Genomic DNA, 25,057 nt, shown 5'->3' on the forward strand with positions numbered 1-25,057 from the left:
TGAGACTTTGGACAGAAGTGGGTGGACTTTGAGGCTGGCAAGTCCCTGACTCCAGGCTGTGGCGCTCATTTCCAGGCTTCCCATGCCATTTCTTCTCTAGGTAGGGGAAGTATTACTCTCCAACCACAGTGGCAGGACAGCACTTGGTTCCATTATATTGTAAACGTAATAGTCACCCGTGGAGCAGAAATAAGCTAGTGCTGGTGTTCAGTAGCACAGTGATGAACGGAGAGCCGAGGGGTATGGCCAGAGCTGGTCTATAAAATCCTTGGGATATTCCCCCTACTGGGAGGAATCAAGCATTGGATCAGGTGGCTTGGGGACATAGCATGTCAAAGGCTTCAGTTTGCAAGGCAGTGTGTCCACAGGGAACCCAAAGACAGAAATGCAGCCAGGTCCCGGGAGGTGTGCCAGCACTGCCTGAAGCTCTGCTGTGCTGTCTCTGGGCTGCCTGATAAATGTTTTCTGGATACACCAGCTTTTCCCCTTCCAGCTCCTCAACAGGAAGCAAAAGGGGCCTACTGTTGCCTCTGCTCAGGCGGGAGCTTTGTCTCTTGTTTTTCAGCCCTTATGTGAAGGATCTGCTCAGTCCTTTTCCTGTTGTGCTGCATTTATTCACTGTATGTTCGTTTATGACACCAACAAAGCTCTGTGAGACTGCAGGTATGGGTAGTTTATATTGATGTACCAGTTGCCTTCACATTACTACAACGAAGTGCTTGAGGCAAGGTATTAATGAAGAAAAGGGTTTGGAGATTCACATCCAGGCTCAGGCAGCCCCTTGAATTGGGCCTGTGGTGAGGATGGCTGATCTCAATGGTGGGAGCATGGGTTGGAGTAAATGGCCATATCTTGTGCCCGGAAAACAGAGAAGGTCAGAACCAGATTCCCACAGCCTTTTGAGGGAATGCTGTCAATGGCCTACTAGGCCTCAGCTTCTAAAAATCCCCAGCACCTACCACTAGTTCCACCTTTGCGGGGATACCCATGCTCAGCTGTCACAGTCAGCTCTGGCATTAGCTGTGTTCTGTACTTTGGTCGCAGTGTAGTGAGAAGATCCTAGCTGATAAAACATTCTTTCAATATTCCTATTTCACTGTTTTCTATGAACTGTTGATGTCAGCCTAGTGGTGCATGTATACAATTTGAAAATAAGTATACATATTAGAGGATGCCCACAAACATTTATTTTTATGATTGGGGCTGCGTAATCAAAGGCAGTTCGGAGACTCTTACTTGATGGAATGCTTATACTCTTTGTAGGATATTAAGCCAAAATATCCCTAGGAATATTCAGTGATTCATACAAGGGACAGGTCACATCCTCATAAGAAAAGATTATACATTTTTGTTCCTCACTTTAACATAAACTTTTTGTGTGGTGGGGGGGCTGCTGGGGATCAAACCCATGGCCTTACACAAGCTGTTCCATTGAGCTATATCCTAAGGCCCTAAAAAACCCAAACATCTTTTTTTTTCTTTTTTTTGGTCTTTTTGAGACTGGCTTTCCCTATAGCCTCAGCTGGCCTGGATTCATTATGGAGACCAGGCTGGCCTCGAACTCACAGAGATTTGCCTGCCTTTGCTTCCCGAGTGCTGGGACTAAAGTCATGTGCCACCACACCTGGCTAAAACCCGAACTTCTTAAAAAGAGATATAAATCTCTTATTTATATCTGTTTTTTCTGAAATTTCTTCCCCGCGGAGATGTGAACATCCACCCCCTTCTCCTGTGGTCTTAATGGCAAACCAAAGTCCATTTCCACCAAAGTTCACCCTGGGGAGCCAATGAGTTTATTGGACTTACAGAGCCCAGGTGAGGGGTTACTGATTAGAGCGTTAGTGACCCCAAAGCAACCGCCCTGGAAACCAGCACAGGTAATAACTGCATAGATGGAGCTCCTCTTTCCCTAGTGTTCCCCAGTCTGTACACTCTAGTCTCTTCCCTAGACCCTGAGGCCATGTTCGATTGGGGGAAAATCGCATGCCAGGAGGAGTGGAGTATCAGGTGAAAGTCCAGTGACCCTCCCTGCCCTTTCCTTCCCAGAGGGATTGTCAATAATCCACAGACATGATTGTAGTGGACTCTGGCAAATGGACACAGCTGATCTCACGATGTGGCAGTTTAGCACAGAGACTAGCCTCTTACAACATCTGTAGATCTGGAGGTGTTCCCCAGATGGAATTTCATGGTTCAGACAATTTGATAATCCTTACATCATCATGAAAGGGAAGTGGTTGTGCTGTGGGCTTGTTATCAAGTTGTCCATATTTACTTGCATAAAATTACTTTCAATATCAAGCAGATTAAGCCAGTGAGATGGGTCAGCAGGTGAAGGTACTTGCTGCCAAACCTGATGACTTAAGTTCAGATCCCTGGGACCCACATGATGAAACTAGAGAACTGATTCCCAATAAGTTGTCCTCTGACCTCCATAAGCACACTGTGGCACACACATACACACACATAGACACGCAAATAAATAATAAATAAATAAATAAATGTAATTTTAAAAATTAAGCAGATTGCTCACTTACTAAGCCTATGCTTTGCTTTGAGATTCTTTGTTCTATGCTCTCTCTCCCTTGCTGTGGAGGGTTTCTCCTAGTCTAGTATGCTGAGATTCTGGAAGAGTTTGCTGACTGCTTTGGAAAGATGTGAATCAAAGGGGTTTTTAGTGATTGAGAAAGAAAGAACTAGGAGATGGGGACCTGAGAATGGGTCATTCCCTATTTTTGTGAAAGGTGTAGTTTTGAATTGTGACTTGGATATGGGGATACCTCGGAGTCATTGCGGAGATCAAGTGCAGTAAGAAATGTGGTGCTCTAGAGCCATGAAACCTTTAGAACCAAGAAAGGCCATTACTCTGGTTTCCCATAAGCTTTTGACAAAGGCTGTGTTCTGGTATATTATGCACAAGGAATCCTTGGTGATTCCTTGAGAATAGAGAAGAACTAGGACATGCCACATAAATCACTCTGGCAGTCTGACTCCAAAACAGAAGGCTGACCTGTTCCTGTGCATGGTGCACGGCTATGCCTCTGTGTGTCAGGAAGCTGAATTGCAAACAAAACTCCAAGCTTGTTGATGCCTTGATGTCTGGCACTGTGTCTTCTTCCTGTTTGTTCGTCTTCTGTGCTCTGGGGTAATGTACATGTACATCCCATTGAATCCTGAGTGTTAATAACCCATTGATAATGGAAACCTGGAGCTTGGAAGCTCAGTTGCTGTTTTGTCATGAAGCTCCTGCCTTCTCTTTCTTTTTTCTTAATAATTTTTTGCTGCAATTCCAACCCAGAAGCACTTGCTCTTGGGGCCAGGTTCAGGGCGCTGCCCTTGTCCTAACCTCTGTCGGCAAGTGCTTTCCAAAGATTTTGGGCTGGAGGTTTTTCTGTGAACTAGGGCTGCACTTGAGGATTAATGTGTCTTATTAATACTGCAGTGTGCAGTGCTACCCCATGTGGCAGTAAGGAGGTGATCCTTGGTTTTCCCATTTGATCCTCAGCCTAAGTTGCTGTCAGGAAGTTTGTCCATATCTGAGTGTGGATCCTAGTAGTGACATGCACATTCTCTCCTTGGACAAAGCCGGTGGGGGGGGGGGGGATGCTGCTCCTGCTCAGGGCTGCAGTGGCTTTGGGATTCTTCTGGTAACTGTGATATAGGCTGCTAAGCTCTGTTCCCTATGCAGTGTGATAGTGAGGTCTAGGTATAGATATGGTAAACCTTCATTAAGTACAGGACAGTTACTACTTTGTCACGGGTGAAAATCATTATCACTGAACTGGAACAGTGATCGAGCAGGGGAGGGAAAGAAGTTGTAAGCAGGCCCATACCCTTGGCTCATAAATGATGTGAGTGCTCACTGACTGCTGCGCTCTGGGTAGTCTGAGTGTGCTGTGCCTCCTTAAAGTCATACCTGGATGATCTAAGTGTCGCTTGTTATTTGTTGTTGCTTTTGCGGTGCCAGAGATAGAACCCAGGGCCTCATATGCTCTAAGCACATACATGTACTTCCACTAAGTCACTCCCCCATCCCGTCCTGTCCACCCCCCCACAGCCTGAACTCTAGTATCTTCATTTAAAAATTATAGCAGTTAATTGTAACCTCAGTTTGGTGTCTGCCAAGTCTGAACATTAATTCATATTTGTAAGCACTCTGAAAATACTAATGTGATATTCTTTCTTTCTTTCTTTCTTTTGAGGCAAGGTCTTATTATGGCTGGCCTGGACCTCACAGAGATCACTTGATTCTGCCTCTCTAGTGCTAGCATCAAAGGCGTGGGCTACCGTGCCTGGCTCTTTTTTTTTTTTTTTTTTTTTTTTTTTTTTTTTTTTTTTTGTCATTTTGAGACAGGGTCTCCCTGTAGCCCCAGCTGTCCTGGAACTCATTATGTAGACCAGGCTGGCCTTGAACTCACAGAGCTGCACCTGCCTCTGTCTCCCGAGTGCTGGGATTAAAGGCGTGTGCCACCACTCCCGGCTCTTTTTTCTTTTTTTGAGACAGGGTCTTACTTTGTAGTCTTGTTTATTCTGGAACTTGCTATGTAGACCAGGCTGGCCTCAAACTTAAAGAAATCCTCCTGCTTTTCCCTCCTGAGTATTGGGATTATAGGTATACATCACCATACCCAGCTGAAGGTATTAACTTCAAGTTCTTTGCAGTTAAGATTTATAGTGTGTTCCTTTTGTTTTCTCTGCAGAATTGAGCAGAGTATAAATCAACATCTGTTACATAGTGCTGATTTGATAGACTCTGTCACCCTTCCCTTTTTTTTTGGACAGTGCTGAGGATCAGTTCTTACACTTTTAAATTGGGTCACTATCACCTGTGATAATGCTTGGCACACATACCACAAATTAGTGGACACTCCTCAGTGGTCCTGTTAGTTAGCTCTCTTGTCTCTGACAAAAGACCTGACAGAAGCAACTTAGAGAGGAAGGATTTATCTTAGCTCATGGTTTCATGGGTGTAGGTCCATCATGACAGGGAGGGCATGGTGAAACAGCAGTTTACACCAGAAGGCCAGGAAGCAGAAAAAGGGGGCATACAAAATGAGGGCAGGGTGAAATAGGTCCCCTAAGTACATGAGCCCAGGCAGGGTGAGATAGATCTCATAAGTACATGATCCCAGTGACCTGCTTCCTCTACTGAAGCTCCACCTCCCACTTTTCACCATCTCCTAATAATGTCATCGTATTATGACTCCATAAAGGAATTGATTAGGTCAGAACCCTCCAGGTCTAATCCCTTCCCCAAAGCCACCATGCCACCAATACACAAACCATTGAGGGACATTGAGAGACCATGAAGTCTCTTCTGACTTTGTGGTGCCTTCTTGCTTGTGGGTGAGCTACTCCTCATGCCTCCATTAGGATTTACCTCAGCCCATTTTATGTTCATTTTTTGTTCTATTTTTTCTTCCTTTGTTCCCAAATTATTCTCCTTGGTGGGCAAATCTACATGGGCTGGGGTCTAGACAGGGAAACAGATACTCTGAGTACCATGGGAAAGAGTTTTAGTTATAGTAGTAGGACTTAGTACCAGTGTGTGTACAACTGGGGAGGAAAAGCTCAAGAAATCGCCTAAACATCAAGCCTCTCAACAGAGAGGCTCCATGTAGACAGCCTGGGGCTCCCAGGGAAGCTACATGTTCAGGAGTCCGGTGAGCCTATGGTAGGGCACTGGGCTGACAGTAAGATTGGCCTCTGGGCAGCCATCACTCTGCTTAGTTCCTGTCTCTGCACCCTGTCTAAGGAAGGAGCCTGGGCCACTGTGGGGGATGAGTGAGATACAGAAGATATGGAAAGGGGTAGGTTAGACTCTGCCTGGAGCCTTGTCATACCTATGTGCTAAAGAGTTTTAGAAAATACCAGTCAGGAGGGGTAACCCAGGCCCTACTTCTGTCTGAGGAGCTATTGGCAGTTGATGGCTACTGAGGGAGGGAAAGTCACTTTTCTTTGGGGATGTGGCCACTGGTAGGTTGTTCATGCCACAGTGGATGGCCATACACCCATGTGTATATGAGTAACACTAATTGGACTTGGGGTTAGTAATATCAAAACAATAAAAATAAAAAGAGGGCATGAAACAGGGAGGGAGTTGGGATGGGGAACACTAAGAGAGTTGGAGGGAGGTGATGGTGGATGGATGTGATCAACATGCATTGTATATATGTATAGAACTTCAAAGAATAAAAGAATATTATCTAGAGGCTGGAGAGATGGTTGCAGAGGACCTGGGTTCAGTTTCCAGCACCTACATGGCGGCTAACAACTGTCCGTAACTCCAGTTCCAGGGGATCCAACATCCTCTTCTGACCTCTGCAGGCATTGCACAACATGGGTGCACTTACATACATGCTGGGAATACACTCCTACACGTAAAATAAAATAAAAATAAAATATTAAAAAAAAATAATATCTCAACAAAAAAGTACCTCCAGAAAATTCCCCTTTGACCAATTCAGCTGACATTAGGATAATCCAGGACCATAGTGGGATTTGTGGGTGCTGTATGTGTGTGCACATGTGAATACATATATGCAGATGTATATGTGTCTATATGTTTGTGTGCACATACTTATATGAGCGTGTGTGTGTGTGTGTGTGTGTGTGTGTGTGTGTGTATAAGCATGTATACTTCAGATCTTGGCTGGGGAATGTGCAAGAAGAGTGTGAGCAGTGGAAGAAGAGTCCCTGGTTCTGGGCAGCGGGCAGCAGGCCCTCTTCATTCAGGCCAGTTCATTCCAGTCCAAGTAGGTCAGCAGGAAAGGAGAAGAACAGATAATAGCAGACTGGCTACTGCAGCCCTGGGCCTCTATCCTGCACAGGTTTATGGGGAGGTCTTGCCAACAGGAAATGCAGCTCAGTGTAGCCAGAAATACAGCCTGAGGAGCCCGCCTCAGAGCCCTCAGGGCAGGGTGCTCTCCTCAGATACGCTTAGGTCCTTGATGTCCTCCACAGAGCAGAACTTCAGGATGAGGCAGAATGCAGCATAATTAGTTTATTTACTAAGCAGAAAGTCAAGACACTTGAACAGAGTCGTGTGTGTGTGTGTGTGTGTGTGTGTGTGTGTGTGTGTGTGTGGAGAGGCACACTCCTAGGTGCCTTGGCAATAGCTGTGCATGTGAGTTGGGGGCTTTGAAGCTGCTTATCTGCAATTAAGTTTAAATTAGGGAAAGTGTGCTATGGCATGTTCCTTTTTCTTATGCACAGATTTCTGTTTTGGAGTGTGTTGTGTGGGCTTGCAGCTGGAGAATGGAAGCAGAGAGAAAACATTGGTCAAAGGGATTCTTACTTAAACGTGGGTCACAAGGGGTTGAACTTTTAGTGTGTTCATTAATTTTTAACAATCTCCTTTGCAAAGTTTCTCAGAAAGGGGAGTAGAGTTCTTTTGCAGGTGGTCTGGCTAGTTCTATTGAAATTCCTGGGTTCCATCCTGTGAGAGACAGGAATCAGAACGAAGAGGCTGAGGGGGGCTTTTCCTTTCATGTCCCCTCCACTTCCTAGCTGTCCTGCCCCACCTCCAGCTGTGCTGACTGCCTGCTGGGACATGTTCCTCTCTAGTCTCTGTTCCTCTTGTTTTTCTCCCCAACCCTCTGTTCCTTACCAGACTAGCACATTCTATGGCTTTAGATCAAATGTGTATTTCTCAGTGTCCCTGGTCTTCCCAGCATAGCACTTGTCAGTTATTGACACTTTCCTGTGTACCTGTCTGTGTTTCTCCCTGGTCCAGGAGTGCCAAGGATGGAGGCAGAGCATCTTGACCAGACTTCACAGCAAATAGACATGTTCTGCCCTTCACAGTGTCATGCAAGTGACAAGTTCTGCCACTTCTGAGTCTAAGCTGTGAATGTAATGTCACATGTGTGTTTCACAGTTGTCCATCCTCCTGCCTCTCTCCCCATACAGATGACCATGAACATGACTACCATTGTCAGGAACTCTGCTCTGAAAATTTGGACCTCAAAACAGCATGGCTGCCAACCCATGTGGGGTTCAGCAGGTTGCTGTAGGGGATGGAGCAGGAAGTGGGCAGGAGGACACTAGACAGAACTGACAATGTTTTGGGTCTGTAGTATGTGAACTTGGGATAGATAAGCAGTAGTAGCTGGGGACCTGGAAGGTGGCCTGCGTCCTGGAAGCCTGGCTCTGTAGTGTGGAAGACACTTCTAGGGCATTTGTCCTTCTTAGCAGATCTTAGAAACATTTAGAACTTAGATTGCATTGACAGTCAGATGAGAGATTGTTTTGCCAGAAAAAAATATCACCTGCTCATAGGTGTGTGTGTGTGTGTGTGTGTGTGTGTGTGTGTGTGTGTGTGTGTGTTATGGGGGGGTATTTTAGATGATTAAGGGTCTTGTGTGTGTGTTAGGGGTGGATATTAGATGACTTAAGGTCCATTTCTGACCTAGGACTGAAGAGGCATGTGTTTGCTTGAGATGGAGTTAGGAGAGGTGGGCGGGAGCTGTCTCAAGCGCGCTCAGTATATGTGGCTGTGCTTTGGACTTGGAGTTTAATTTTGCCTCTTTGTCATAATGGAAGAAATAGCAGCAATGCCATCAATTTCTCCTAATAAAGACTGCATAGGCTCTTCAGATGCTGAAGCTCTGATGTAGTCATGTATGTGTTACCAGGCTTGTGACTGTCTCAGAAGTCCCTTGGTAGAGAGGGACAGTGCTGTGCATTGAATGTGAATCGTCTCCCACAGGCTCATATGTTGGAATGTTTGCTTTCTAGCTAGTGGTTCTGTTTTGGGGAGTTGTGGAACCTCTGGGAGGTAGTGGGGTCTGCTGAAGGAATTGGGTCACTGGGAGGTGGGTGTTGAGGTTTTTCAGCTCCATCCACTTCTGGTCCAGTCTGCACCCTGATTTGTGGAAATACAAGCAAGCAGCCTTATGCTTGCTTCCACAGCTGTGACTGCTCCCACTGCTCCTTCCCCACCATGATAGACTAAATTGTGATCCAGAAGAAATCCTTCCTTAATTGCTTCTTGTCAGGCATTTGGTCACAGCAACGATAGAGATGGTAAGGGGAGGAATGGGTGGAGCAATGCAAGGTTCCTATGAGGAACCTTCCAGGGAAGAAGGTGGGCAGGGAAGTTCTTAGCACACGCCTCACCTCTACATCTAAGTCTTCTTCAGTATTCCATATTTCCCCCAGAGTCCTTCAGGATCTCTTCAATGAGACTTTAATTAATATAGTCTCATACAACATGTTAATAGGATGATCTCTAAAGCCCTGAGATGGGAAACGGGCACGCCTCCTTCTGTTGCCTCAGATTAGACACTTACAATTCTGCTTGTGCCCATTTGCCAGGTAGAGGAGCCTTCCAGCTTCCTTTGAAATGTGTGTTGTCCTCACACATTGGTTGGAGGAGAGGGAGCAGCTCTGGCTGGGTAGCATGGTGCTGCGTACCCTGCTGAATCACAGTGTGTGGGAATGACGCGAAAGGAAGGAGAGTTCTTCTAATGAGATAAAAATGCACTTAATAAAGCAGTACAGCACTTGATGGGGAGCTGTGTTAATAGTTACTCAAAGCAACTCTGAACTGAGATCTTAAAAGCAAGTTCTGAGATTGTTTCTCTGCTTTCTGATCTTGATTCTCTTTCATCTTCCCCAGAGATTTACTTTTAGATTGAATTGCTGCTTTATGTAGTGGATCTTCACGCATGCTGACTTCATTTGCTGACTTTAGGCTTGCCACTAGTGCTAAATCATCATAAATAGATTTTGTCAAATAAAGCAGTGTCATAGTTTTCCTTTCCGATAGTCCAGAGAGCAGACGCCTACAGAATATTCAAAATCGTCGCTCTCCAGCAGAGTCTCATACATCCTATACAGTGCTCCCTTACTTGGTATGTCGCTGAGTGTCAGCCTCCCTCATTGTTGACCTACCTCAATCCTTAGTTTCCTAATTTGCAGAATGGGGATAACCCCCTTTCCCTATGGTTGTTGCATGAGTTAAGTGTGCAGCATTCATGGATGGAATTGGTACTTAGTAAATGTCCTCCATTACATCTGTATCAGTTACTTACTGATGTGTAATAGGTCGCCCCCAAACTTAATGGCTTAAAACAGCATGCGCTTATTAGCTCACAGTGTTTGTGGGTCAGGAATCTGGGTATGACTTAATCTTTCTGTTCAGGTTGTAGTCAGGTGTCAGCTGGGATGGCAGTCATGCCCTGATGTAATTGGACAGGATCTGCTTCCAAATTCCATCTGGGGTGGCTGGCAGGATGTAGCTCCTGGTAGCCTGTTGCAGGCATATGCTGGGGTCTTTCTCAGTTCCTTAGCTCATGGTCCCCCCATGTTTGGCAGCTTCCTTAGGGTGAGCAATGAGGGGTGAGAGGGAGTGTGAAGAAGAGGACAGACAAATGCCTCATAAGTGACCGCCAACACTTTTGATATATTCTATATTGAGGAGTAAGTCATAGGTCAAGGTTATGCACAGGAGTAAGTTCGGCATGTGGAGACCACTGGAGTCATTTTGCAAGCTGCCAGCTGTAGTTAATCTTCATTCTTTAACTGTTTTTGCTAGATATGAAACTCCAGAACAGTACTATTTTGTAAAAACAACACAGAGAGACAGAGAGACAGAGAGACAGAGACAGAGAGACAGAGAGGGGGAGAGAGAGAGGAAGAGGAGAGAGAGAGAGGAAGAGGGGAGAAGAGAAGACTTAAATAATAAAAACCTATAGTTTAGAGCTGGCTACCTTTGTAAAATAGGCATTCTATACAGTCAGGGCCTTCCCCTCTGGGCTAAGGGAGCCTGTGTTTTTGTCATTTGTTGAATGACTTGCTCAATCAAGAACTTGTAAAGAAAGAAAAGTTCACAAAGGAATTGTTGGTTCTGTTGGCAGTGAGGAAGGAAACGTCTGTGGTTTTTTGTTTTGTTTTGTTTTGTTTTGTTTTTGACAGTTAAGGTCACACTTTCTAAGACTCATTAGATGAACAGAACTTTCTGCTTAGCTGCAAGGTTTGCACATTTTTGGGACATACTGCACTCTGAGATGCCAGGACGCAGTGGAGCTGTTCTGAGAAAAGCAGAAGTGATGGAGTTACACTTGTTCTTCCTCCTTCTTTCTTCAGTTTACTGCATTGCTCAGGAGGAAGGGTGATGGCATGTGACTTTGCCCAAGACCTGGGGCGAGGAGGGAGATGGACCCTCTGGTTCAAGAGGCCTCTGGCCTTCTCTCAAGAGTGCCAGAGTTTTGACTTTCCTGGAATTCAGTCACAAGACATTCTTTGCCATAAGCAGGATTGAGAAGTCATCCCATCATTGAAACCAGAGCACTCAGTGACTGAAAGACTGCTGGACTGGGAGACCTGAAGACCTGCAAACTCTGGACTTATGAGAGGCAAATAAATCTAAAAAAGAAAAGGGACAGTAATTATAATATTACAAGCATTTTCTCACTAGGAATAGCTCTTTAGATGTCACAGAACCAAGACCATACATTCTTGATAAACATTCATCTAAAAGCCTGAGATGTTGGGTGACATCCCAGGTTCGACATGTCTTTGAAGAAGCTGCTCTAAGGCACAATAGACATGACCAGAGATAGGCACAGACAGGGCAGCCTCCCTGACAGCCTTTCAACAGACCGTGAGAATAGACCTGCAGAAGAATGATCAGCTATGAACTTTGTACTGAACTGTCTAAGATGTTCAAGGACATCATTTTTAAAATAAAAAATTTTAAACATGGGAACTGGAGAGATGGTTCAGCAGTAAAGAGCACTGGCCACTCTTGCAGAGGACTCAAGTTCCATTTTCAGCACCCACATGGCGGCAAACAACTGTAACTTCAGTTCCAGGGGATCTATTACCCTCCTCTGATCTGAGGACATTGAACACATGTAACCAAAATACTCTCATTATACAGAAAATAAAATTAAATAATTCAAAAACAAAATTAAAAAATTAAAAATGTGGCAAGGAGTTTAAAACTATGAATCCAGGCACGGTGGTACACATCCGTAATCCCAGCATTCATGAGGATGAGAAGAACCGTGAGTTAGCGGCCAGCCTAGACTGCATAGCAAGACCCTGTCTCAAAAGTAAAACCAAACCAAAGCCCTAAAACCTATAAAATGGATTAAATGAAAAATCTACAACTAAAAAATATAATAATTGATATTGAAAAATTATATGCAGATTTATCCTCCTACTGGGTATATCTGTAGGAAGAGCTGGAAGGCAGGTCAGAGGAAAATCAACAGAGTGAATGAAACTCAGAGAAATGAAGAATTAAGGGGGAAAGCTTAATAGAGATACTTTCGGAGTCCTGGGATAGCAGAGACTTAGTAAGGCAGAAGAAGCAGTATTTAGGGTTTAGGGGTGGCGCTCACTGGTAAGTGCTTGCCTAGCATGCAGGAGGCCCTGGGTTCCATCTCAGGCTCCACAAATACACACACACACACACACACACACACACACACACACACACGTGCGTGCACACATACATATATGCATGCATAGATACACGCATACACATATATCTACATGTACGAGCAGTGCTTGAAGAGATGATAGCTGACACTTCTACTCATGAAGTGTTTAGCTTGGTGCCTGGGATTTTATGTGGTCAGTGAATGTCCACTTGTTTCATCATCACCCTTATTATTTTGCTCATCCCTGTCCTTGCATGGTATTGGCAGGTTTCCTGGAGTCCAAATCAACCAGGTTGTTGGTTCACCAGTCTTCCAATCATGAAGGAAAAAGACTTGGGACTTGGGTTCAGTCAGGTTGAAGCTGTCTTTGGAGTTAGAGTCAGTTTTACTATGGAACCAATGTGACAAATGGATCTGTTTCCACTGTTGAGCGTCACAGTTCAGTGGCAATGGGAAATAATAATTACTTACAACATCATTTCAACAGGAAAATGTAATTTTGAGTTTCAAGTTTAGCCAACAAGTGTCCCCTGGGAAGCCAGCCATGGTCAGTCCAGCTAATTTATTGAGATCACCAGTGCAATTAGTTCAATTACTACACCCCCACCCATTCCTTTGGTTACTCTGCCAAGTTTAAGTCTGGTTTCTTAGTATTCTTACTGAAGGAACCAGGATTTAATCTTCTCATCCCTTGTCCTTGTACAGATGACCACACAGGTAGCAAATAAATGAATGAATTTGTGCAGCCTGCCTTCTGGAGAGAGGAGCCTCTAAGGTAACAGATCACTGACCGTGGGGATGAGTGCTGACTTGTTTTCTAGTGATGGGACCATGGAAAATGCCTGTAAACTTGCAGAGCTGTTTCCTGTTGCAGGGATTATGATCAGTGCCATCTGTTCTCCCCTTCAGAAAGGCCTGCTGAGGGGCCCTAGTGAGATGAAGTATGTGGACCTGGTGCCTGTGTCCCTCTGTGACCCATTTGAACATCTCTTTCCATAGTGCCTACAACCCCTCATTTCTGCTTATTTCTTCTTCTTACAGGACTTTTTGCATCTCTCCTGGTCAGTTTCTGCATCACAAACATGGAGCCTTACTCTCTCTGTGTGGCCTTAGATATTGTCATATGAAGAATTGGGGACATTTGTAATCTTCATTCATTCATGCCCATGGAACATCCATGGAACATGTCCATTACTCTTTAAACACTTGAATTCATTTATGCTACTTAAAATTAGGTCTGTAAGTGGTATTCCCCCCTATTAGGCAGATAGAGAAACACAATCTGGTGACTCTGAGACTCAGGGCAGAGCCCACTGTTTTGTTTTACTTTTAAAATATTTTTATTATGTTTATGTTATATGGACAAATGTATTGCCTGCATGTATGTAAGTGTACTTGTGTCATGCACTGCCCGTGGAGGTCAGAAAAGGGTGTTGGATCCCTTGGAACTGGAGTTATGGGAGGTTGTTAGCTACCGTGTGGGTACTGGGAACTGAACCTGGGTTCTCTGCAAGGACAGCCACTCTTAACCACTGAGCCATTTCTCCAGCCCCAGAACCCATCTTTTTGAATAGACAGTTGAGTTCCACTTATATCATATATACTTCCTTTTTGTCAGTAGACTTAAAAGCTTTTGTTATAATATGTACCTTAACACATTTCAATATATATAAATTAAAAAGTGGCAGCCTTGTTTCTGGGAATGTGCAGGAATGCTTTAAAATGCATTTTCCTCATATAATTTTGTGGTGTGGTTTCTGAAATGCAGTAAGATGCCTGTAGTGGGTTTTCCTGCACTGGCATCTCAGACCTTTCTGGAATATAGTGTGAAGTTTGGGGTTTCCTCTCTCAATGAGGTCTGCTTGCTGTAACCGTCAAAGGAAGCTCTGTAGAATGTGTGGTAATGAAACAAGCATATTATGGACTTGAGCTCAGTACTGTTTTGTTTTTTTATGGCACAGTGGGTTACTGTGATTTATAAACATTGAACCTTTTTCTCATTAGTGAAAAGTATCCATCTCTTCGGTAAAAAGTGCTTGGGATACCTAGAAATTATCTTATACCACCAAGATCCTATTAGGGCTCAGAGGCCAACGGGCAATGCATCTGTATTTCCAATAAGCCCATGAGTTGTATCCAGACCCACAATTCTTCAGCTCTGTTCGGTGGAGAGGACGCCTAGTCACAGAGTCAAAATGATGGGTAAACTGGATCTCCAAGGAGTTTACAGGTTGTTTTAGAAGTGATGTTCAGTGTTTTGACCTTGAGTCCTTATCCATCCATTAGATAGAACAAGTCAATTTAGGGAACTATTGAAGGGTATGTGATTGAACTTTTGTTTGTTACTTTGTAATTAACCCAGTGCAGAGGGAGGACTGTGTTGTAAGGAACCCATGCCACATTTCTGTAAGATTTCTTTGAGATCTGTAAGAGCAGCTGAAGCGTTGAGCTTCCCAAGCCAGTTGTGTTTTGTTGTGTGAATGGACCCAGGTTTAGGGACTGTGGGAAAAAAAAAAGTGCCCTGGAGCAGCAGTGGCCTGGATGACTAGACCTGGGCCAGGAAGACAAGCCCTGCTGTCTCCCGGCAGGACTAAGGCCCCCACAGCTCTAAGACAGGGACATGCTTTCCCTTTTGACCTTATCTCCTCTGCAAGACAGATATTTCTAACTCCATCTTGCTGTATTTGCGGCTACCAATGCATAATGAATACTGTGCCCCATGATTGCCTACTTCCATGGCCTGTGGCTCATCTCCATGGTCAACATGTGTGCAACCCATGACCAGGCAGGTGTGCTCCCATGGAACATGCCTGCAGGTATGTAAGTGCACCCATTTTGTGCAGTGCCTGAGGAGGTCAGAAGAGGGTTTTGGATTCTCTTGGAACTGGAGTTACGGACAGTTGTTCATTGCCATGTGGGTGCTTGGAATTGAACCTGGATCCTCTGCAAGAGCAGCCAGTGCTCTTAACTGCTGAGCCATCTCTCCAGTCCCTCTACCCTATTTTAAATAACTTTAACTTCATTCTTAGAAATGGATTTCCTGATCTATGGTCTTGTTATAGATTGCAATTTACTTTCCATAAGAGACTTGTTGATTTATAATGCTATCAACAGTTCCTTATTATTAGTTTCTTTATTCCTAACTTTATTGCCTGCAAAAATTTCTAAAATTCCTGAAGCGAGGTGTTACTTGAGTTTGGAGTAGAGAAGGCCGGAGTGTATTGAACACTGTGATGAGTTCCATTTAGGGCGTGTGTGCCTTCCGTGCCCACCTTGATCAAGGGGTATGGATTATCTGCAGAGCTGGGTTGAGATTTTTAGGTCTTTCTCGGGCTTAATGAAACTTATTAGTGTCTGCCATGAGAAGATTAGGTAGTGATGACACATTTGCCTGAGCTACCTACCATTCTTTACCCAGGGGAAGAAATTTGAAGGTCATGCAGTTGTCGGGAGAAAATCAAATATTTTGGTTCCGTTTTCAGGCAGATGATGCCTATAGTTTTACCAGGTAACAGCTGAAAGTTTGTGGCTCTTCACTTCATAATCATAGAGTCACGCAAGGTAAGTTAATATGACAGTTCAGAGCAGACACTGTCATCTTAGAGCAAGTGAATGGTTGTTTTCTACAGGGTTGCATTATGGGATGAAGTCATATGAAGGGGTTCATTTCCCAGTATGCAGGTTAGAAACAAGTTGCTCGGCCCCAGCATGCATCTGCTGGTCCACCAAACGTATAGCAGAACCTAGAGAGACTTTCAGGGTGGATTTTCCTCCTGGTTTGTGGAGTTGGTTTTATTCTGATCCCCAGCAGTAGATCCTGTGTCCCCATTCATCACTCTCAAAACAGTAGCATCTCTATCTTAGAACAGGAGGTGGCCGAGTCACCTCAGCTGTGCAAGGAGAAACTAGAAAGGAATAATGAACAGACTCCTTGTGAGGTCCAGGAATTGGGCTTTTTAAGATGAAATTTCTACTTGTCTGGGAGGTTGACTTAACCTGGTAAGCCATAAGAGGATTTGACAAGGACTCAGAACATGTGGTTCTGACTCTCCCAACCAGCTGTGCGACCTTAAGGAAGTCACACGAGCTTCCGCTTTTGCAAAACTGGAGGATTAGACAAGATGGGCTGTGATATTCTTAGAATATACAATGGAAAAATTATACATGGACAAGTTTCCAGTAGTGTGAGACCAATAAAAATACAGTGGCCTTGAAAGCTGGCAGCCCAGGCCTCTGCTGTCCTTGTAATGGATTCTTTACCCAGTTGGCTTTGTTCTTTTTCTTGCTTCCCACCTCTCTTTTCTCATGTGTGATAGACATGACTCACTGGGCCTTTTCCTCCTGGTATGAGGATCACAGGCCCGGTGTTTGTGTGGGACACTGTCCTAGTCAGGTTGTGGAGGGAAAAGGAAGTCACAGTGTGGAGGGTCCTCTGGCTTTCTAGCCGGTAGTGGGCAAGTTTTCCCCTTGTGGCCAGCAGAGGAACAGCAGCTCCCTAAGATGAGTCCCAGAGCTGCTTCTCCACTTGTCAGGGGTCAGAGAGATTGTTCAGTCCTGTTCTTTATAAAATACCCCATTTTTCTGACCAAATTAAAATGATCTTTTTTACTATTCTATATTTCCTATGCAATGCATAAAGGAGAGGCATTGAGAGTCAAATTGTGAAAGATAAGATGGCATGTACATTGGACGGACATCAACAGCTAGGAACCACAAGTGAACGGGCTTGCTGCTGCAGTTCATCAAAAAAGCTGGTGTTTTGCATGGGCCATTTGTAGAAGACAAATAATGGCTTAATAATTGTGAGTTTCCTTTGTAATTTTCATCAGGAAAGGTGTTTTGAGGACTGGCCTCCAGGCAGGCTCTGCTGGGCTGCTTCAGGGACTGTGGGAGAATTGGAGCAGAGCCCTTGTGTCCCCCGAATGGACAGACCCCAAACAGTACTCCCCAGATAAGCATCCCAACAGAGAGGATCCCTTGGCTGTGCACCCCGGGGGTGGAGGGACAAAAGCAGTCTGAGAACCAGACCAAACTACAAGGAAGAAGGGTCTTAGACTGGGGAACTATAAGTATTTCCAAGCAGCAGTTTTAGGGTATAGATAAGGTGAGCCTGGGTATGAGTAGAGCAGAAGCTTGCCATATGGGCAGTCAGCTCCAGACCCTGGGTGCCTGGATTGAGTCATCCCTGATCCAACTCTGAGTGCTTGGACGCCCTCTGCCAGGGACCCAGAACTCTGGGACTCCTGCAGACCAGGGAGGGTAGCCCTCTATCTCCCATCAATGAGGTGACATGGGGAAAGTAGGACCTGGGGAATGCTTATTGGATGAGTGGAGAATGAATGAATGGATGGAAGATCCCTGAGAAAGAATCCTTAAAACATGATGTAGAAGGGACTGGAGAGATGACTCAGCGGTTAAGAGCACTGACTGCTCTTGCAGAGGACCCGGGTTCAATTCCCAGTACCCACATGGTGGCTACGAACTGTCCTTAACTCCAGTTCCAGGGGATCCAACGGCCTTTTCCGACCTCTGCTGCATTGCACGACATGGGTGCAACTCACATACATGCAGGCGATATACTCATACACATAAAATAAAAATAATAAATAAAAAAAGTATAAAAATATTAAAAAAAACATGATGTAGAAAAATAGAAATGAGTGTGGGCAGAGATAGGGCGAGGCCCTTGCCTGCCCGTGTGGCAGCTGCAGGACACAGTTGGCTTCCTGGAAGAATGCTGGCAGCGCAGGGCGTTTTCCTCATCTTCAAGGGCAGGGCAGGGCAGGGCATCACAGTTGCTCAGTTCCTCTGGGGTGGCATGAATGAAGAAGCTCATCTGTGAGAAGGGCTTAAAAGCAGCTGAGAGGAGGGAAGCTGAGCTGTGGTTAGAGGATGGTGAGGGAACAGGGACCAGAGTCTATGGGAAGGTGCAGGGCACAGGCAGCGATGGCATTGACTAGAGCTTTTCTTTAAAAAAAAAAATGTTATTCATTTATTTAGTCTTTCCCCCTGCCAGAGGATATCTTGTGGGAGTTGGTTCTCTCTTTTCACCATGTGAGTCCTGGGGATCAAACTCAAGTCATCAGGCTTGGTGGCAAGTGCCTGCTTACCCGCTGATCCATCTTGTCAGCCCCTTGGTTAGAATCTTATATGTTGGCCTTTTCTTGCTGATGTTACCTCTTGAACTCTGCACAGTGATTGTCACATTGCAGAGAAATGGCTGTGTGTTGCTATGGCTTAGAGGTAGTAGAGGCTACCCATGTCAGGGTGAGGTTTTCTGGAGTAGAGCTGTCTGATGGGTACCACAGCCCAGGTCCTTCTTGCCCTGGGTTTGCAGGACTTGTCCCCAGACACTGAAGCAAAAATGAACTCGGGTACCTCAGATTGCTGACTGGCATTTCAGATCTTGTCATGTATCAGTGTCTGAAGAAAAATATATTTCTTGGGTTTCAACTTTTCCTCCTTGATCTTTGGGCTTTTAAAATCACACCTTTAGAGGCTGGGGTTGTAACTCAGTTGGACGAGTGCTTAAAGTGCATGAAGCCCTGGGTTTGATCCCCAGCAAGGTATAAACTGAGCTTGGTAGCACATGCCTGTAATCCTAGCATTTGAGAGGTAGAACTAGGACCAGAAATTCAAGGTTGTCCTTGTCTACAAAGGAAGTTTGAGGTTAGCCTGGGCTAGCGACTCTGTCTCATAAATAAATGAATATATATACAAGAACTGTATTTTTTCCTTTCCTTGCTAAGTAAGTCTTTTCTTTTTTCTTATGTTTATCAAAGAAGTATCTAGGTTAGTCAGCTTTCTGTTGCTATGACAAATACCTAAGATAAACAACTTCAAAGGAGGAAAGGTTTATTTTGTCTCATGGTCTCAGCCCATGGTTGGTTGACTCTGTTTTGGGCCTATAGTAAGGCAGAGCAGCATGGCAGGCAGTGTGTGATGGAGCAGAACTGCTCACATCATGGCAGATGGAAGCACAGAGGGTAAGGAAAGGGAAGGGGCCAGGGACAGAAGATCCCTTTCAAGAACATGCCCCCATTAACTGACTTCATCCCAGTAGGCTGCCTGTCCCAAATTTGCTATCCCCTCCCAATAGCCTATGAAATTCTAAATCCTGCAATGGATTAATCCATTGGTGAGGTCAAGGTCAGAGCCCTCATCCTCATGATCCAGTTATCTCTGAAAGGTACTGCTCTGGGGACCAAGCCTTCAACACACACACTTTGGGGAAATATTTGAGATCTGAACTAAGCGGTCCCCATGATCCTTCTAGATGAAAGTGTGATGGCCGAGATCCTCAAGTTGAGAGTATCCATGAATCCTGGTACTCCTGCCTTGCTGCCTCTCACCCACCTGAGGGCCTCTTTGCTGTGCTTTCGGGGCAACTTTCAGACTTTGTTTTTGGCCTCCCCCTGCTTTGCAGTTTTTGTTTTCTAGCACCATAATTTTAATTTCTAAGAAGTTGTTATTCTAGTCCTACTTTTCTTGTGCATATCAATCAGTGTCTCATTTTTCTTAGTTCTGTTTATTTTTTTACTTTTAATTTTTTTGATTTATTTATTTTATGTGTATGAGTGTTTTGCCTGTATGTATACAAGTATACCCATTCATGCAATGCCTACAGAGACCAGCAGAGGGCATCAGATTCCCCTATAACTGTAGTTATGGATGATTGTTAGCTGCCATATGGGTGCTGGGAACCAAATTCAGGTCCTCTGGAAGAGCTAAGCTAGTGCTCTTAATCACTGAGTCATCTCTCCAGCCCAAGTGTTTATTTTGTAAAAGACTAGAAAGTAAATTGAAAGCTCTAGGGCTTGTCAACTGAACACATGATGCCCTTTAGTGGGGGACTCCAGTATCTACATGTGGGGCTTTTTCCTCTACTCAGAGGGGAGCTCTTGCTATTTCTATTTATGCTTATATAGCTCCAGGGACCAGCAACTGGCCTCTTCCTTAGCTGTGCCTGACGTCCCCAAGTCCTGGTTTCCTAGAAGGTAATCCTCCCTATCTTCCCAGAGTACAGTCTTTACTGTTCTTGCCTTGGGGCTCCAGGTGGTCAGTGATGGCCGCTCAGTGACCCTTACCCCAGCATTGCCCTCTGGCTCTGCTGTTTTCTGAGATTCTCAGACATAAACCGACTTGCCGTCACCCCCTCCACCCCCACCCCTGCTGTATTTCAGCTGAGTCCTTCTCGGGCTCTGACTGTCTTTCTGGACTTTGTTGGTATCACTTGTCTGGGTTTGTCTCTTTGACCTTGTGAATTTGTGGCTTTTATTTCTTAAACCACTTTGCAAAGACTTAGAAAGGAAGTGGAGACAGACGTCTGCACTTGATTTCCAGTGTGTAAAGGGATCCCTGTCTTAATCAGCTTTAAAGACTTGTTTGATGGAGAAAGATCTGAATTAAGCAAAACTGGAGGTTGATATCCAGCCATTGATTCCAAAGAGAAAGCATTAGAAATTAGAATTCAGAGGTCTTCCAAGGTGCCACCTAGAGATGCATATTATTCTGCTAAGGTGATTTTGAAGAAGCTGGAGAGATGGCTCAGCCATTATAATAGAGCACTTGCTACTCTTGCAGAGGCCCCAAGTTTGGTTCTCCGCACCCACATGGCAGCTAACAGCTGTTCATAACTACAGTTCCAGGGGATCTGATGCTCTTTTCTGGATGCCTTTGGCATTGCACACATGGGTGCACTTGCATGCAAACACCCATACACATAAAATAAAATAAAAATAAACTTAAAAATTTTAATGTGGCTTTGAACAAAATCCATTCTTCTAATAAAACATGTTAGGTTGCCATATATCTTCTCTAGACCCTTCCTCAGTTTCCCAATTCTGAAATCATATGTATTATGAACATGTTAACTGTTGTGTGTATGTGGGGCATGTTTCTAAACTTATTTTCACTATACTTGTTTTCTATGAAAGAAATACATTTTTGTTCTAGAAAATCCTAGTAGGAAATAGAAGAAAATATCCTTCTTCTGCTCCCTCAGTTCCGTCAGCCAAAAATGGCCAGTGAGTCCTCTGGTCACATGTTCTTACCAGGTCAGAGTTGGTGGACCTCATGGCTCTGTCTTCATTTTCTTCCAGGACACTGGGGTTGGGAAATCTAGCATCGTGTGTCGGTTTGTCCAGGACCACTTTGACCACAACATCAGCCCCACTATTGGGTAAGTTCCGGTGTGTTCCTTCCTCTGACATCCCTTCCCTTTAGGGAACCAGGGAGATCACTTTGTGGCTCAGTCTTTGGCAGGGAAAAGGTTCCATCCCCACCAGTGAGAATCAATCCCGGCTCTAGAAACTTAGGCCTATTTTTCTGGCTTTTTTTTTTCCTAGCCTACCCTTTTTGTTGTAGTCCAAGACCATTTCCTTGACTGTTAATACCATGGATCTACCAGGAAGGTTGGCTTTTCCTCCAAATAGCAGGCAGCTCTTATAAGTAGGAGACTCTCTTCTCTACAGCACTAGTTCCCTTGTGAATCTTGTTTTATTCCATTATTTAAAAATTATTTATTTTTGTGGGGGAGTGTATAGTGTCACAGTGTGCATGTAGAAGTCAGAGGACAATTTGTAGGATTTGGTTCTCTCCTTCTACCATGAGAGTCCGGAGGTCAAACTCGGATTTTCATGCTCCATGACATACACTTTTACCATTCACCTGAGCCATCTTCCTGGTCACCTTGGGAATCTTGTAACTTTCATGATCTTCCTGGGCCTTGTAAGTTTGTTCACTTCCTGAGTCTTAATGAGCCTCTTTCCTTCTTCCAGGAGGCATGTTTGAAATTGGGCAAAATAACTGTACAAGAGAGTGTAATAAAACAGAGATGAGATGTCATTTTCTACCTAGCCTGTTGGAAAGGTTTAAAAGATGGAAAATGGTTGAGGGAAGGATCATCATATATCACCGCACATGTGTATGTTATTAGCAGTATTTATTCCTGAATTCATGTAGGCAGAGCGAGATTTGGATGTAGCTTGTAGTGTTGGATTCATACTAGTACAGGTAAATATGTTAGGACTGCTTTCTTTTTAGGCTGCAATGAAGTCAAACCTTAAACACTAAAATATGAATCACTTTCCCCTCTCCACTCTTGTTATAATACTAAGGCTTTAATATTTAAAGTTAGATATTAAACACTTCCCAGGAGATCTGGAGAATGTTACTCTAGGTGTGCATTTCTTTTCATTTTGTTTTGAAACTCCAGTTGGTTGTTGGCTTGTATAAAATGCAGAGTGTTTTCTTTGGATGACATACTCATTCCTGCTTCTTAGGGGTCCTCTCGAGGTATAACATTAACTTGTTGGACTCAGGAATCTCTGTGGAGAATTAGGTAATGTAGGGGTGTTGCCTCTCTTTTCAGGGCATCTTTTATGACCAAAACTGTGCCTTGTGGAAATGAACTTCACAAGTTCCTCATCTGGGACACTGCTGGCCAGGAACGGGTGAGTACATACTGCTTCGGGCTTTCTAGGGACAAAATGGAGCTCGGCTTCTGAAGGCTTCCTTGTGTAAGGCAAGGATTTGTTGATTGAGAGGAACAGAAACTCACCTTGGGGTGATTGATGCTGAAAGGAAATGAACTTTTCAGCTATATGAAAACGAGACTTACGTGAGCTCATCATTATGGAGTCAGATTCATCTTTGTCTGATCCAAGCTCAGATCCACCTCCCCCTGCCCCGTTTACAGTGTCAGTTTCTGTCTATCCCAATGCATTCACCCCTTGCTGCGTCTTCTTTGTGGCCCTCATTGGCTTCTGATACAGGATTTCATTCACTTAATGGTCTTGTTTATTGTGTGCCTCTAAAAAAGTTTCTGTTTATTGTCTTCTCTCAATGGAAGGATGCAGTATATAGAATAATCCATAATTTTCATCATCTGAGTCTTATGAATTCAGTACTTATATAATCCCTTTCTAATTATTTTATGTGTGTGTTTTGCTTGTCTGTAAGTTTACCATGTGCATACAGTGCCCACAAAGACAAGAAGAGGGTATTGAATCCCCTGGAACTGGAGTTATTGATGCTTGTTAGCTGCCATGTAGGTGCTGGAAACTGAACCCCAGTCTTCTGGAAGAGCAGCCAGTACTCTTAACTGCTGAGCCATCTCTCTAGCCCCATAGTCTTCCTTTTAAAACTAAAGTTGTAGCATTTGTAGGTTAAGGCATTTTAAAGAATCTTTTAAAAATAGAATGAGTCTTCAGCCCACAAAGGCTAACCTCATTAGACCCTCATTTCTTTTGCTGCTAAATTGAGAGCAGAGGCTTTTGTGTCGGTGAAATGCATACCCGGGCCCTTCTCTAACCTGATGGTCTACTGTGCCCGCATACTCCCAAAGCCAGGTGGCAGAGTCCAAGGGACCAGCCTGCTTAGTGCTCTCATCTCTTTACTTACCTGGGTTTCTTTGTAGTTGATCTGATAAATGTCTTTGTTTTGTTTTGTTGTTTCTGGATTGTTATATAAACCGAAACAAAGAGACTTGCTTGCTCTCCTTTTTCCTTGACCATGAAGCAGTTGCTTTTGCAGCTGCTTTTACTGAGGATAATCGGTTCTACAGGCAACTGGCTCAGCATTAGCAACATCACTGCTTCCAATACCAGCTGATGCTTCCTGTGACTCTCTGTTCCAGACACTGCCCCAAGTGCCTTGTGTGTGCTTTCTCAAAAGCACTGTGAGGTACCAGTGTTTATCCTCATTTACAAGGGAGATCATTGAATTGCAGAAAGGTTAAGGATGTAGCTCATAATCACACAGCTAATAAGGCCTAAAAGTTGACATTTGAATTCAACAATCTGGGTCCCAAGTTTTATGTATGTTTGTTTAATAGAAAGATCACACAAAAACCATAGAGTTGAAAGCAAAATTATCTACCCAAGCATTTCCACTATTGGCACCATCCATCATTCTTCAGCTGCCTCTCTGTGCATTGATAACTCTTTGCCAGGGGGATCATGGCTTTCTATGACCTGCTCTTTCTATTAGATTATATAGTGCCACTCAGGAGAGACTTCTGTATGATCTCAACAGAGCATTGTTTGCTTACCTGCTCTAGTGGGCTGACTGCTTTTGATGAAATTTGGTACTCTGCCCAACTGACTGTTGTAGTTTGCCTAGTTACTATGTTAAAGGAAAATAGAAACAGAAAGTTTTCAGCTGATCAGTTTCTAATAATTAGGAAAAGTTTATTTTCCTAAGATTCAGCTACTAGAGGTTATGGATACCTCAGAGTATATGAATAAATCGTATACCTGAGTGTATTTATGTATTATTATGGTTCCAAGAGTGGAACTCGGGGCCTTCGTGCATACTAAGTATGTGTTCTACCACTGAGCCATACTAACAGGCCTAGATTCATAATTCTTTTTTTTTTTTTTTTTTTTTTTTTAGATCACTGCGTCATTTATTTTCTTATTTCTTTGTTTTTTGCATATTCTTGGTATTAATCCTCTTTTGTATGCAATATAGGTCAGGCTAGCCTTCATCTTACAGAGATTTACCTTACCTGCCTCTGCCTTCCGAGTGCTTGGAGTAAAGGCGTGTATCACCTTGTTCCCTAGGTTCATAATTCTTCAGAATACTCCATGGGTAGCATCTTTATACTTCTGGGAAGGTTTTCATTTTGGCTAACAATTTCAGGTGAATGTTTTTATAAT

The 25,057-nt window shown here is 44.1% G+C and overlaps 1 protein-coding gene across 1 annotated transcript in view; it reads left to right on the forward strand.

Moving 5' to 3' along the window:
- Rab31 (RAB31, member RAS oncogene family) overlaps nucleotides 1-25,057 on the forward strand; it is a 137,349-nt gene that overhangs the window by 37,724 nt on the left and 74,568 nt on the right. Inside the window, exons 2-3 of the mRNA XM_008834676.3 lie at nucleotides 21,497-21,576; nucleotides 22,768-22,849. Of these exons, the coding sequence (XP_008832898.1) occupies nucleotides 21,497-21,576; nucleotides 22,768-22,849 (162 nt within the window). The remainder of the gene's footprint in view (nucleotides 1-21,496; nucleotides 21,577-22,767; nucleotides 22,850-25,057) is intronic.

The sequence above is a fragment of the Nannospalax galili genome, unplaced genomic scaffold, assembly GCF_000622305.1.
Source record: "Nannospalax galili isolate Female #2095 unplaced genomic scaffold, S.galili_v1.0 scaffold155, whole genome shotgun sequence".
NCBI lineage: Eukaryota > Metazoa > Chordata > Mammalia > Rodentia > Spalacidae > Nannospalax > Nannospalax galili.